At 43.1% G+C, this 13653-nt stretch overlaps 1 protein-coding gene across 1 annotated transcript in view; it reads right to left on the reverse strand.

The window, feature by feature from the left end:
- The window catches only part of znf574 (zinc finger protein 574), a 33012-nt gene that overhangs the window by 17871 nt on the left and 1488 nt on the right, over positions 1 to 13653 (reverse strand). Inside the window, exons 2-3 of the mRNA XM_080426324.1 lie at positions 10430 to 10597; positions 15 to 1401 (exon numbers count right to left, since the gene is read on the reverse strand). Coding sequence (XP_080282450.1) covers positions 15 to 1401; positions 10430 to 10591 — 1549 coding nt within the window. The 5' untranslated portion in view covers positions 10592 to 10597. The remainder of the gene's footprint in view (positions 1 to 14; positions 1402 to 10429; positions 10598 to 13653) is intronic.

Raw genomic sequence — 13653 nt, forward strand, 5'->3', positions numbered from 1 at the left:
TTGGAAAAAATTACCTTTGATCGGACTGGTGCCTGTGAGTGGTCTGGCTCTCTTAGGTGAGGGTGAAACGGATTCACTTGAGGCAGGGGAGAGCAGTCTCTTTTTTGGGGTACGCTGAAGGTCAGTGAGAGCGCCTGCCTCCTCGGTGCGGTGCTGCCGGAGGTGGTACAGGTAACGGGTGGTGTTCATGAACTCCAGTGCACACTGGGAACAGTGGTGAAGGGGCTCCTGAAGGCCGTGCTTCTCCTTACGGTGCGAGGCCAGGGCTTTGTCGGTGTTGAAATCAACCCCGCAGAGGGTGCACAGGAACGACTCGGCTTGGGGGAAGTTAGGGGTGGAGGAGGAGATGGTGATGGTGGTGGTGGTGGTGGAGGAATTCTGAGACGGCTCCTCCAGGCCGTTGCTCTGGGTGCGGCTCTCCTCCTCTGGAGTATCTGATACGATTTCCTCGACCACCACTTCTCTGCCAGAAGTGTCTTTCTGCTGGTGCTGTTTACGGTGGTAGAGGAAGAGGGTGGTGTTGAGGAAGCTCTCCCCGCACACAAAGCAACGGTGCAGGGCTTCCTCGAGGCCGTGTTGGCTCTTGCGGTGGGCCACCAGCTCCGACACGAGGCCAAAGCTGGCGCCACAGTCCACGCACAGCAGCAACGCCTCGGGCTTGACCTTTTTAATAAGCCCTCTCCTTCGATACGGTGGGGACTCTTCTTCTGCATCTTGATTATCATCAGAGGCCTCTTTCTCTCCAGAGGCCTCTTTAGCAGACTGCTGCTTGGTCTCTGCTGCCGTTACGGCGGAGTGGTCCCGAGCTTCCTCTGGTGTCTGTGCTGAAGATCCAGACTCATCGGGGCCAGGTTGTGCTGAAGATCCAGTCTCATCGCTACCAGGTTGTGCTGATGATCCAGTCTCATCGCTACCAGGTTGTACTGATGATCCAGACTCATCGGGACCAGGTTGTACTGATGATCCAGTCTCATCAGGACCAGGTTGTACTGATGATCCAGTCTCATCGGGACCAGGTTGTACTGAAGATCCAGACTCATCGGGACCAGGTTGTGACACAGCCTCCTGTTCTTGTTCAGCTTTAACCACTGGCTCACCCTCATCCTCATCCTCGTCCTCACTCTCACCCTCAGCTTTAAGCCCAACCTCAACCGCTGATCCTGGGTTAGTCCCCAGTGTTGACGTGATGTCAGGCTGAAGACATGAGCCCTCTTTGCGGTGTTGCTGCCAAAGATCTAGGCTCTTGAATAGCTCATCACAGTCCCCACACTGGTAGAGGATCCGAGGCTGGTCTGACAGGGCGCTGGCTGCAGGTGCTAATTTCTTGAAGGCGTCTGCTGCTTGGGTCTGCATAGCAGTAGCCACGATAGACTCGGCAGGAGCCATCAGCTGGCCAAATACCTGTTGTTGCCAAAGAAAAAGAAGGGAGAAAAGGATGAAGAAATTAAGTTACATTTGATGATCCACTCCGTCACTCATCTGTTCCGTCATACAAACAAACGTGCCCCTTGTGATACAGGGCAGTGCTCAACAAAATAGTGGCTGCATAATTGGGTAGAGTCAATTCAACCTGGAACAGCCCTGAGCAGTTACTTTTTTTTCTCCCTCCAGCACGCTGGCAGATGAGGGATGAGAATTCCATGTTAACCCATTAATACCTGGAACGCATCTGTGTCACTTTAGATGTCTTTGGCTATTCAAAAATAGCAGATATACAAGCTCATAGCGCGGCACCGAGTGCCGCGCTATGAACTTGTAGATCTGCTATTTTTGAAAAATCGTGAAAAAAAAAAAATGTTTAGATTTTTTTCCAAAAACTGTTAGGATTTAGATGTTTTTAAAGAATCGCCTCAGGTCTTAAAGGGTTAATGGTGCAGCAGTGAGGTCAATGAGAGCATGTGTTTCGGAGCCAGGGGCTCCTCCGTCCGAGGCAGCGGTCCAGACAGGAGCAGATAAGGACCCCTAGCCCAGGCCCCCGATAAATATCACCAGGACTTTCAGGGTGCAGAGGGGTCACTCCCTGTGGTTTCACGTCCCAGTCGCTTCCCATCCATTTGGATGATAAAAAACAAGGCGGTAACTTCAAGGTCGAGGTTAAAGACGCCTGGCTTCTTAAATTCCCCTCATTTGAGAGTGATTCGACGTGTCTCACATAACAATGGCCTAATAGCAGGGGCATTTTGCCTCACTATTCTGATTTATTGCGCGGTTGGAACACCGCGTGCGGTGGCGAGTGGGAAGCTGTTTGTTCTGAGCGTCACGCTGAGTAATAATTTATGTTTTATTTGAATTGCAAAATGGTTTATTTACTCAGCCTCTAATGTATCATTTGTGTGGACATGGTGTTGACTAACAGAGCTTAGTTTGCACACATCCGCTGGAAGCGTGCGGTGTCAACTCGGCCGACAGTGTCATTTCACTGATTTAGTTAGTGTAAGAACTATTCTTTAACCCATTAAGACCTGAGGCTGACTCTACAAAATGTCTTCTAAATTCTAACTGTTTTTTGAAAAAAAACTTATGTTACTATGTCAGTGGTTCTCAATCTTTTTCATGTCAAGGACCCCAAAATGTATATGTATTTGGCCGCGGACCCCCATCTCAAAATATTTTGTTCCAGGCACCCCCAGAAGCAAAGATTTTTCTCAAAAATAGCAGATCTACAAGCTCATAGCGCGGCACTCATAGCGCGGCACTCGGTGCCGCGCTATGAGCTTGTATATCTGCTATTTTTGAATAGCCAAAGTGTAAAATAATGCCTTTTAGGTCAAATAAAAAAATGACACATGCTTCTCCCGGTCTTAAAGGGTTAATGGAAGGTCCTGAAAGGGTGTCATACATGAGTATTTTTAGCGCTTTTAATAAAGGGACTTATGGCAGACAAACTGGATGATTCACTCCATTATACGAAGAGGGAATCAGGAGAGAGGGCGGGTTCACGGTCGGTGTGGAGCGCCCTTTACATGAACCCAATCACTGATTAAACATGAGTTGGGACGTGTGGTTATAAACTCTGTAGCTGCAGGGGTAAAGTTCCTGCCCATCACCCGAGGGACACTTAAGCAATATTACACAATCGGGTGTGCTTTACCGTCATTATTGGCATCATGGCATGACACTGAGGCGGTCAAGAACGAGACGCTTGAGCCCATGTTCATTGTGACTGAATCACATAAATCAATACCACACAGTGAGAAACAAAACTTCACTGGTTAGCTCAATAATCTCATTGTAACTAAGATATTTCTTATGACAGATTTAGCCATTACGTGCATTTTTGAGTGGTGCCAGCCACTCCTACACTTGACCGTGTGTGTGGGTCCGTCCGTCCGTCCGTTTGAGCACGGCCTCAACAGCTGCAGCTGATTGCAACACAAGGATGCAACCAGTTACACTAATTCAAAGCCACCACTCTCTTCACACTGGGTGTGATTTTTTAACATCTATCCTAGCGCCGTCATCGAAACACCGTCTGACCAGCACAGCTGATGAGCATGTTAAGAGTGGGAGGAGCTTCTAGTGCACAGTCAAATCCACAGAGGATTGTATTGCTTAACAACAAGGCTGAACAGCAGTGGAGTGATATTTATATTGTGATTAGGCCCGTTTACGTTTCGTGTGCTGTCATGCACATTTGAGCCCAGCTGGAGAGCCAATTTTGCCCAATCAGATTGCTTGGCTACCTGTTGTATAATTTGAATGCTCCACAGTGCCTCTGGCTTGACCGGGCGTCCATCCATACATACACAATTGGCCGTGTTCGTGGGAGGAAGCTGGGTGGGGAGGGAGCTGTCGCTACCGGTTCAGTGGGGTGTAGAACTAGGAGGAATAGCGTGTTCATAGGTAAGCATTATGTCTTCCCAGTGAATGAAACTCCTCAATGCCAGGAGAAAGGAACCTTGACGTAACATGCATCAGAGGAGATGTGGTCGTCTGTGCTCACCCTAGAACCAACTGTAGGAGTTAGCACTTAGCAGGCACTTAGCAGTGACAAGAATAGAGACTGGAATACACAGGGAATCGGTAATTGGCATAATGACTAAACTGGGAGAAAAATACAAAGGGAAACAAAATAATTGCTCGAAAAAAGGACGAAGCATGTAATAAGAAGGTACGTGTCGAGATTCTTTAAACCATTGTGGTGTTAAAATACGAGTAGATAACAAGTTACATATAAGTCACTTATCTAGACTGCATAAGAGATCTCTCCTTTCCTCCCTGACATGACAAATTAATAGTAACAACCTGTAATCTTTGGATTGGAATAACAATTAGTCATCATCTGACTTTCAGTCAGAATCATAGCTCTCAGACAGAATACGAATGTCAGACTAGATAGCTGGGTCCAGCTCATGTTGCCTCAGTTTTCTGAGAAGATGAGTAATTATAAACCATACAGTGTTTTATATTTGTTGATGATATTGTATTTTGGTGTTATTTTCATGCTATGTTGATGAATTGAATATGGGACCACAATGGAAACAAGTCCCCAGGACTTTTTTTGTGTTATCCTTTTAGCTCAAATGTCTGACTGTACCTTGTGCTGTTTGCATTTCTGTCTAATAAAGTATTCAATCAAACAATACACCCTCAATTCTGGGACCAACACAAACATGTCCCAGAATTTATGGTTTATGGATATTGCGAGTTTCCACGGTCCTTTTGTTACCAGGTAACAAAAGGACCGTGGAACCCCGTGATATCAGAAAAATCTTTCAGCTTGCATGTGGGAGTTTTATGAGCCGACTTGAAGGATGAGCCAAAAATGACTAAAGGATGCATGAATGTGCAGGTCAAGATGCCCTCGAATGAAAGGACAGCCTGGTTTATGCCAAAAGGACATTCATGACTCATGCCATGTCAGATATGATGGATTTAATGTCAGAAATGATGGATTAAACATGTTTATTCACGTAGGGAACACAGGGAGGCTCACATCGACAGCTTGAGAAGAAACAGAAAGCAGCATAAAAGATGCAGCCCAAGAGATGCAAATGAGAAATCTATTGCAACCTGTTGCATGCTACCATCACGGCACAACTTTGTACTTTGTAATAGATATTCTCAGTCAGGCCGATTCTCAGTGTGTTCCCGGAAACCCAAACACCATTACAACATTTCACTTCAACAGCATTTTATTCAGCTGCCTTTCCAGGAATACAGTTAGCATTAAACACTTTAGCTTCACCTCTGTATTCATTTCTAGATTTCTCAGTTAATGCTACCAAGCACTCCAATTTCCTAGCACTCATATTTCCCATTACCGAAGCTCTTTGAATACAAACATCTGGGTGAAAGATGATCGTGCTGTAATAGCTCTCGATATCCATTTGAAACATAAATAGCCCCCGTGTTTACAGCAATGTCACATAATGCACACACAAATTGTCATAATCTGTCTAATGAAGTGGGGATGATTGTAATATGCCAGCCGACGGGTGGTAAATAGGGGTCTGGGAAGCCATAAGGCACTTAGGGTTTTATGGAGTGTTTTCTGCAGTTGATTCATCTGTGAGAAGGACATTCAGTGATCCATCAGGAGAAGGACACACCGCTGTCTGATGTGTCCGAGCCATGATTCCTGTTCTTGCCTGCTGGCAACTCAGGGATGCAATCTGCCTGTCATGACTGACACTGTTCAGATCTACAAGCTTGTAGCCTCGATCTCCAAGGCTTTTATTGTTTAGTTTTGCTAAAAAATAAAAGCCTGGACCAGCGCGTCGGTGTACCCGGTATAGACCATATTCACACGGCGGCCATATTGGAATTTAACATTGAAAGTGCCGCCACCCGGGGTGGCTACTTTCATTGACTTCATAGAAACATGGCCGCCGTGTGAATATGGTCTATTCACCCGTTTCCTAGGCTTTCCACTTCCTGTGTGTTTTCCACTTCCTGTCGATTTGATCCAATGAAATCCAATGAAACTGGTCAGATGACTAATGATATCCAATGAAATCCGACAGGAAGTGGAAAACACACAGCCTAGGAAACAGGTGAATAGGAAGTGTTTCATTTCCCCAACCAACCAGAGTGCAGTGGGCGTCGCTCGTAATGTTGTGTTGGCGGGGGGGCGGGGGCTGACGGACAGATCGGTGAACCAATGGGATCACACACATTCTCTCGCCGGAGATGTTAAACCCCGCCCCTCTAGGCACGAAAGCAGGAGGGGCTAGTGCAGCCTAACGAGCTTGTAGATCGGCTATTTTTCGGCGCGTGACACTGGGCCGAGAGACGCAGACAAACAAACAATGACTGACTAGTAAAGTCGCTCAGAAGGGCCCAATGACTGCTTACCCTCTGGGACTTGTTGTGCCTGTCGCAGGAAGGGTAAAAAAAAAAAAGGAACAGGTAGCAGGCATGCCGAGGCGAAACACGAGTGTGTCAAACAGAACGGAATACATCAAGTCATTATATGACTCTCAGACTGTGAAATACAGACAGACGCTTCTTTGTAAAACTCTGAATTAACCCATTAAGACCTGAGGCGATTCTTAAAAAAAATCTAAATCCTAACAGTTTTTTGAAAAAAAAAAAATCTAGATTTTTCAAAAATAGCAGATCTACAAGCTCATAGTGCGGCACTCGGTGCCGCGCTATGAGCTTGTATATCTGCTATTTTTGAATAGCCAAAGAAATCTAAAGTGACACAGATGCGTTCCAGGTCTTAATGGGTTAATGAAGCTCAACACGCTGATGAAATGGATCCCAGAGGAATACATCCCAGAACAGATAAAAAATTATGCCATAATGGAAGACGCAGTATATTTCCCTTTGTACAACGTATTGAATATGATGCATAATGTAAGGAAACCCACAGGGCTCTCCCAATTTACAAAGGCACCACAACAACAATGGAAAATGGAATATCATTTACATACTGTATTATGCATGCATACATTTCTTGCATTAGAGAGAAACAAATACCAATAAATGGGTTGCAGTTGTTACCCAGACAGAAATAAAAGTTAATCACTGTAAAAAGACACAGAAAAAGGATTGTAGACATTTCTTTCATCTTCAGATTGTTATATTTCTTGTTAGAAAGGAGTAAGGAGTAAGGGGCCTGTAGTTTTTAAAACAACTCTGGGAATTGAAAAGTTATTCGAATTGTTTTGTTTTTATCTGCAAACCTTAGTCCCATTCCATCTCCAAACATTCTCTATCAAGGTGTTCTAGTATAGTCTTTAGACATTCTTCATTTTTAACTTTCTTTCCAATCAATAGTCATGATGGGGCGACATATCTATAAACGTCAACAAGGTCTCTTACAACAGCAAGGTGTGCTGTCTGTGATGCTCCTTTGAGCACGGCTGGAGAGCCTATTTAGCTGTAGTGACCTGTAGCAGCCTAGTTCATGACCACCACGCAGGGATGTATTCAGATGTCACTGGGTTCCGGAAGAACTACAGGCAGAGTTTCAACTGGCTGAGGACTGCGGAACGAACGTGAAGGAAGTAACCCCATCAATGCGCAAACTCCTTCAAATTCGGTCTGCAGCTATATTGTGAATATACGCCAAAGACGATGAGAACCTTAAGCACAATGCATACGGTCTGTGCTTTCCCTAGGACCGCCTGTAGGAGTTGGCAGTGACAAGAATAGAGACTAGGCTAGCATACACAAGGAATCGGGAATTGGCATAATAATGACTGACAATATTGTGGCGATATGGCTGGTGAAAAAGGGGTAACAAAATAATTGTAAAAAAGGAAAAAGAAAAAAGGATGTACCGCAATTTTAAAAAACTTTGCAGCACTTTGTTCGGCTGCCAAAACAGTGAGCATTAAACACTTTAGCTTTACCGCTCTGTATTCATTTCTAGATTTCTCAGTTACTGCTACCAAGCACTCTAATTTCCTAGCACTCATATTTCCCATTATCGAAGCTCTTTAAATGCAAACATCTGATCTGAGAGACAGATGGAAACACAAAAAGATGATTGTGCTGTAATAGCTCTTGATATCCATTTGAAACATAAATAGCCCCTGTTTTTACAGCACACACAAATTGTGATCATCTGTCTAATGAAGTGGAGATTGAAATATGCCAGCTGACGGGTGGTAAATAGGGGCCGGGAGGCCATAAGGCACTTGGGGCTTTATGGAAGTAACCACATCAACTCACAAACCTTACTTGGATGCTCAATGTCCTTCAACCTCGGTCTGCAGTTGTATTGTAAATATACGGCAAAGACGATGAGAACCTTAAGCACATTACAATGCATGCTGGCACATGTTCAAATTAGAACAGAGTTCCATACCGTCTCTGGAGCCTTCAAAGACAGTGGAAGAGATAGGCTCGCTTGACAGACTAACTGTCGGACGAATGAGCAGTAGCACTCAACTAACACTTGTCTATGCAGACCATGCAAATTACTTTAATAATTAACGTAATGCAGTCATCCAGATAAACTTGCAATGAATGCTATATGTCCTACTGCTTAAGGTGACCACACAGGCACACACTGTATGATAGTGCTGGCTGGGCAATGTATCCATATATCAATATCGTGATAGGAGTCGAAATATCGTTTGGGATTTTGAATACTGTAATATTGCATAAGTGTTGCCTATTCCTGGTTTTACAGGCTACAGTACATTACAGTAATGTGATGTAATGTAACTTACCCGACTGTTCTAGCTGTTCTATTTTTTACCCACTTAGTATTATTTCCTGTACCCACTTAGTAATTATATAAGCAAAAAAAACTCAGTTTAAATATTTTCTGAAAGCACCAATCCCCACAATATCGTCACAATACCTTTTTGAGGCATTTGCTCATAAACAGTGATATTTGATTTTGTACATAACGCCCAGCCCTACTGTTTGATATCATCGTCTTAGTGCCGTCCAAGATTATATTTCCATATTGCAGCATTATAAACGTGGCAAAAAATCTTTCATCTTAAGCATCTTAGGCCATGCAGTGTGACAGGGTCAAGGACGGCAGTCTACAAGCCGATTCATGGCTGCAGGTTGTGCAGTGTGGCCGGTGATATAACGTGAGACCTGTTATATAACAGCTACCAACGCATAAAAACACCGGGAGGTTCATTGTTAAGTGTTAAGAACCTGCTACTTGTACCTGAAAAATTACTGCGGCAACTTTACCGGATTCATGAGTTAACCCATTAAGGCTTGAGGTTCCGATTCTACAAAATGTCTTCTAATTCCTAACAGTTTAAAAAAAATACGTATGTTACTATGTCAGTGGTTCTCAAACTTTTTCATGTCAAGGACCACAAAATGATATGTATTTGGCCGCGGACCCCCATCTCAAAACATTTTGTTCCAGGGACCCCCAGAAGCAAAGATTTGAGTTACAAATGTTCGCTTTAAAAATATATATATTTCAAGATTTGCACACATTTTCTAAAAAAAATCAAAAATAGCAGATCTACAAGCTCATAGCGCGGCACTCGGTGCCGCGCTATGAGCTTGTACATCTGCTATTTTTGAATAGCCAAAGTGTAAAATTATGCTTTTCAGCTCAAATCTAAAAATGACACAGATGCGTTCCGGGTCTTAATGGGTTAAATCACAGGGAATCAATCATTTGCTGACTATGTGTGTGCAGACAGTTTCGTGAAAAATGGCAGGGGATATTATGAGCTCCCATTGGAGAACGGCCAAACCATGCTGTCCAATTCTGCCGAGTCAAGGCTGGGCCCAAATTTTTCTTTCTCGAAGCAAAACATTATCCCGGCATAAGCTGGGCAGACGTAGCTTGTGGTTACGGGCACACAGTGTGTGACGGGTAGACTCAGTTCCAACTCCGGACAATGGTGATTTTACCTTTTTTTTTGGATGCACAGTGAAGGTCAGTTTTGATCGTATAAGACGGTCGACACCATAGAGCATACATGGGCAACTGGCGGCCCCCACCTCCACTTAATGCGGCCCGCAGGTTAATATCGGATTCGGAATACTGATATATTATTGATTTCAGCTGTTACAATTGCAAACATGACCCGCTTTAATTACTTCAGTCTATGACTATAGTATTACAATTCTATTGTCTTTTTTATGTCCAATGTATTTATATTTCATTTTGTAAAGTAAACATAAGTATAACTAAATGCATTTGAAATTAAATACAATTTAAACTTTTCAGGATTCCATTTCAAAAATAGCGAAAAAAATATCAGGATTCCAATTCAAAAATAGCAAAAATAGCAGATCTACAAGCTCACTGCGACGCGTTTTGAGCTTGTAGATCTGCTATTTTTGCTACTTTTCTGTGACAAAAAATGGCGGACAAAAAAAGTTAAAATACGGAGATAAGAGGTGTCTGCCCGACAGTATTATGCAATGTGGCCCCTCTGGAGTGAGTGTGGAAATAATATAGTGGCCCTCTCTCCATCATCAAAGTTGCCCACCCTCTGCCATAGAGTGTGTGTGTGTGTGTGTGTGTGAGCACCTTTACCTGAGTGTGACGCAGTGGTGCGTTGATGGTGGTCATTCCAGGCGCAGCCACCACGGGCTCTGTGGCCTCGGCGGTGCACGTCAGCTGGTGCTGCAGCACCTCGTCCAGGGTGTTGAACTCCTGGTAGCACGGGAAACACATGTACACCGACGAGTTCTCCATGCCTACCTAAAGGAGGACCAGGGGAGTCAAGTCAATGGACAATATGTGAAGAAGTAACAAACCTAAGACAGCAGTTACTTATATCGTCTCTGTTGATGTCCGAAAATTCAAATTAAAAAATATCAAAAGTAGTAGATCTACGAGCTCAAAACGTGGCGCTTCGCGCCGCGCGTCGAGCTTGCAGATACACATTATGATCAAGTAGGGTGTTTATTTATCCCATTAAGACCTGGAACGCATCTGTGTCACTTTAGATTTCTTTGGCTATTCAAAAATAGCAGATATAATGTGTGTTTATTTTTGTTTTTGTCTATTTTTCGTAAAAACTTATTTTTTCTTAATTTTTCCTGCTTTTATTGTGAACATTTCTTTTTAAATTATATTTATTATTTATTTTCTATTACATTCCACTGTCTATACCAAATTTTAAATCATGTCTACATGTTTGTTTGTCAGGTACATTTCTTTATTCCACTGCATTTGTTACAGATTTTTTGTCTTTATCTTTTGAAAAGGAAAATGTGACAGCAATAACAATATGGGGGGAGGGATGGGGAAAGGGAGAAAATGAAAAAAATGTCTGACTGACTTCATGTCAATAGAGCGTCGCAGTTCCCGCCCACTTCCTGTTTTTTTTGGTGCCGGAAGAAAAAACTCAATGCATTTTTCCATTGACATTTCCAAAAATATTTATATCTATTAATTTAAGCCTCGAATCAAGCCATCACGAGATGACATGAATCATGACCATAAAACGTTTTTTTCTGTGATTTTGTTTTATTTTATATTTAATTATATGATATACTATATTTAATAAATACCCTTTGTTTTGCCGTTTTCAACAAAAAAAAAATCACAGAATCAAACGATTATGGTCATGATTCATGTCATGTCATGATGGCTTGATTCGAGGCTTAAATTAATAGATATAAATATTTTTGGAAATGTCAATGGAAAAATGCATTGAGTTTTTTCTTCCGGCACCAAAAAAAACAGGAAGTGGGCGGGAACTGCGACGCTCTATACTGTGAACCTAATAAAGATTATTTATTTTTTTTAAATAGCAGATATACAAGCTCATAGCGCGGCACCGGGTGCAGCGCTATGAGCATGTAGATCTGCTATTTTTGAAAAATCGTGAAAATGTGTACAAATCTTTGAATAAATATGTATTTAAAGCGAACGTTTGTAACTCAAATCTTTGCTTCGGGGGGGGGGGGTCCCTGGAACAAAATAATTTGAGATGGGAGGGGGGGGGGGGTCCGCGGCCAAATAAATATAATTTTGGTGGTCCTTGACATGAAAAACATTTGAGAACCACTGATATAGAAACATAAGTTAAAAAAAAAAAAAAAATAGGATTTAGAAGACATTTGTAGAATCCCCCCATGAAGCAAAAATGTGATGTTCCAAAATAAATATTCAAAGATTTGAAAAATAATTCAAGATTTAAAAAAGAAAATAGCAGATCTACAAGCTGCTGCGCTATGACCTTGTAGATCTGCTATTATTATAAATAGCCAAAGAAATGTAAAATGACACAGATGCTTTCCCCAGGCCTTAATGGGTTAGGCCGGGTGACTACCACATATACAGTATAGGCTCTAATGCAGCCTGACAGTGAGTCGTGGGTTTGATTCCCGAGCCCTATGGCCTTTGCTCCGTGTCTCTCACCGTCTCTCTCTAAACAATAAAAGCCTGGAGATCGAGGCTACTCTCTCCCTGTCAGTCTTCACTGTACTATCTAGCCTGGTAAAGCCCCACTATCCACATAATAGGCAGAAAAGCCCAAAGAAAAAAATCTTTAAAAAAAAAAACAGCACCCTGACCTCTCCACTTAGCCTTCCTACTACATCAATAACCCAAAGGCTTCTAAAACACTTGAACCCTAGCATCCCTAATCTGGGGCAATATTCTGCTAAAATAGCAGATCTACCAGCTCGTAACGTAACACGTTGTGAGCTTGTAGATCGGCCATTTAGAGCGAAAACCCGAAAAGGTTTTGCCAGGGTCCCCCAGAAGAGAAGATTTGTTAAAGAATTATCCAGATTATTCCAAATTTGTACAAAAGCTGTACAAGCTCGCAGCGCGGCACGAAGTGACGTGATGTGAGCTTGTAGATCTGCAATTTTTGAATAGCCAACATGTAAATGGATAAAGTGGTTGTGATGCTATATTAACTCATTTTGCTGGGGACCCGCTGGAACCCCCCCAAGGACCCCTGGGGGTCCCCGGACCCCACTTTGAGAACCACTGCTTTAGAAGACCAACAACGACATTTAGGGTCCCTGTTCTGTTTGCATGATCTGTGCATGTGTTAACATGCTCCTCAGTACATGAGTGTTGATATTGATACGACCCTGCGTCAAAGCCTTCCTTTTTAGAATGTTAGGGCTGTGAACATTGCCCTCTCCTGATGAGATTGAGCACCTGCATGCATCATCATCATTCAGTGGACAGCTAAGACACAAGGTGCATGGAACTTCCAGCCTTGCCAAGAATGACTCACTGGTGGGCCGGACTTGGGCTAATTTTTATTTTGATCATGCAGATTTGTCCTCGAGTGGAGACGTGGCCAAGTTTAGCTCTGCCTATTTGATGGGTGAAGTGGTGGTTCAGCTGGAGCATGGCTCTATGCACAGCAGCCATATTGGAAAGAAATTGGGCCTCTTCTTACTTCCTTCACAGGTTTTACCAATGATACTAATGAAGGCTCTGTTCCATTCTGGTCAGGGTACTGATATTGTGCATGTTGGCTCACTAGAAACACTCCATTTTGATTCCCAAATGGCCCCTTATGGTGGGTGTGTAACTCTGAGAGTGTGCAAATGGAACCAAATGGACCTGTGAGGGTCCATTTGGTTCCATTTGTACACTCTCAGAGTTATGGGGGTCCTTGAAAATAAGACAACCACTATGCCACACTAAATGGAACAGAGCCTTAATTAGTATTATTGGTAACACCTGTAAAGGAAGTAAGGCAGGGGCCCAATTCATTCCCAATATGGCTGTTGTGCATAGACCCTGCATGATATGACTATTATCAGAACACAATCCCTGTT

The sequence above is a fragment of the Gymnoscopelus braueri genome, assembly GCF_963280865.1.
Source record: "Gymnoscopelus braueri genome assembly, chromosome: 4".
NCBI lineage: Eukaryota > Metazoa > Chordata > Actinopteri > Myctophiformes > Myctophidae > Gymnoscopelus > Gymnoscopelus braueri.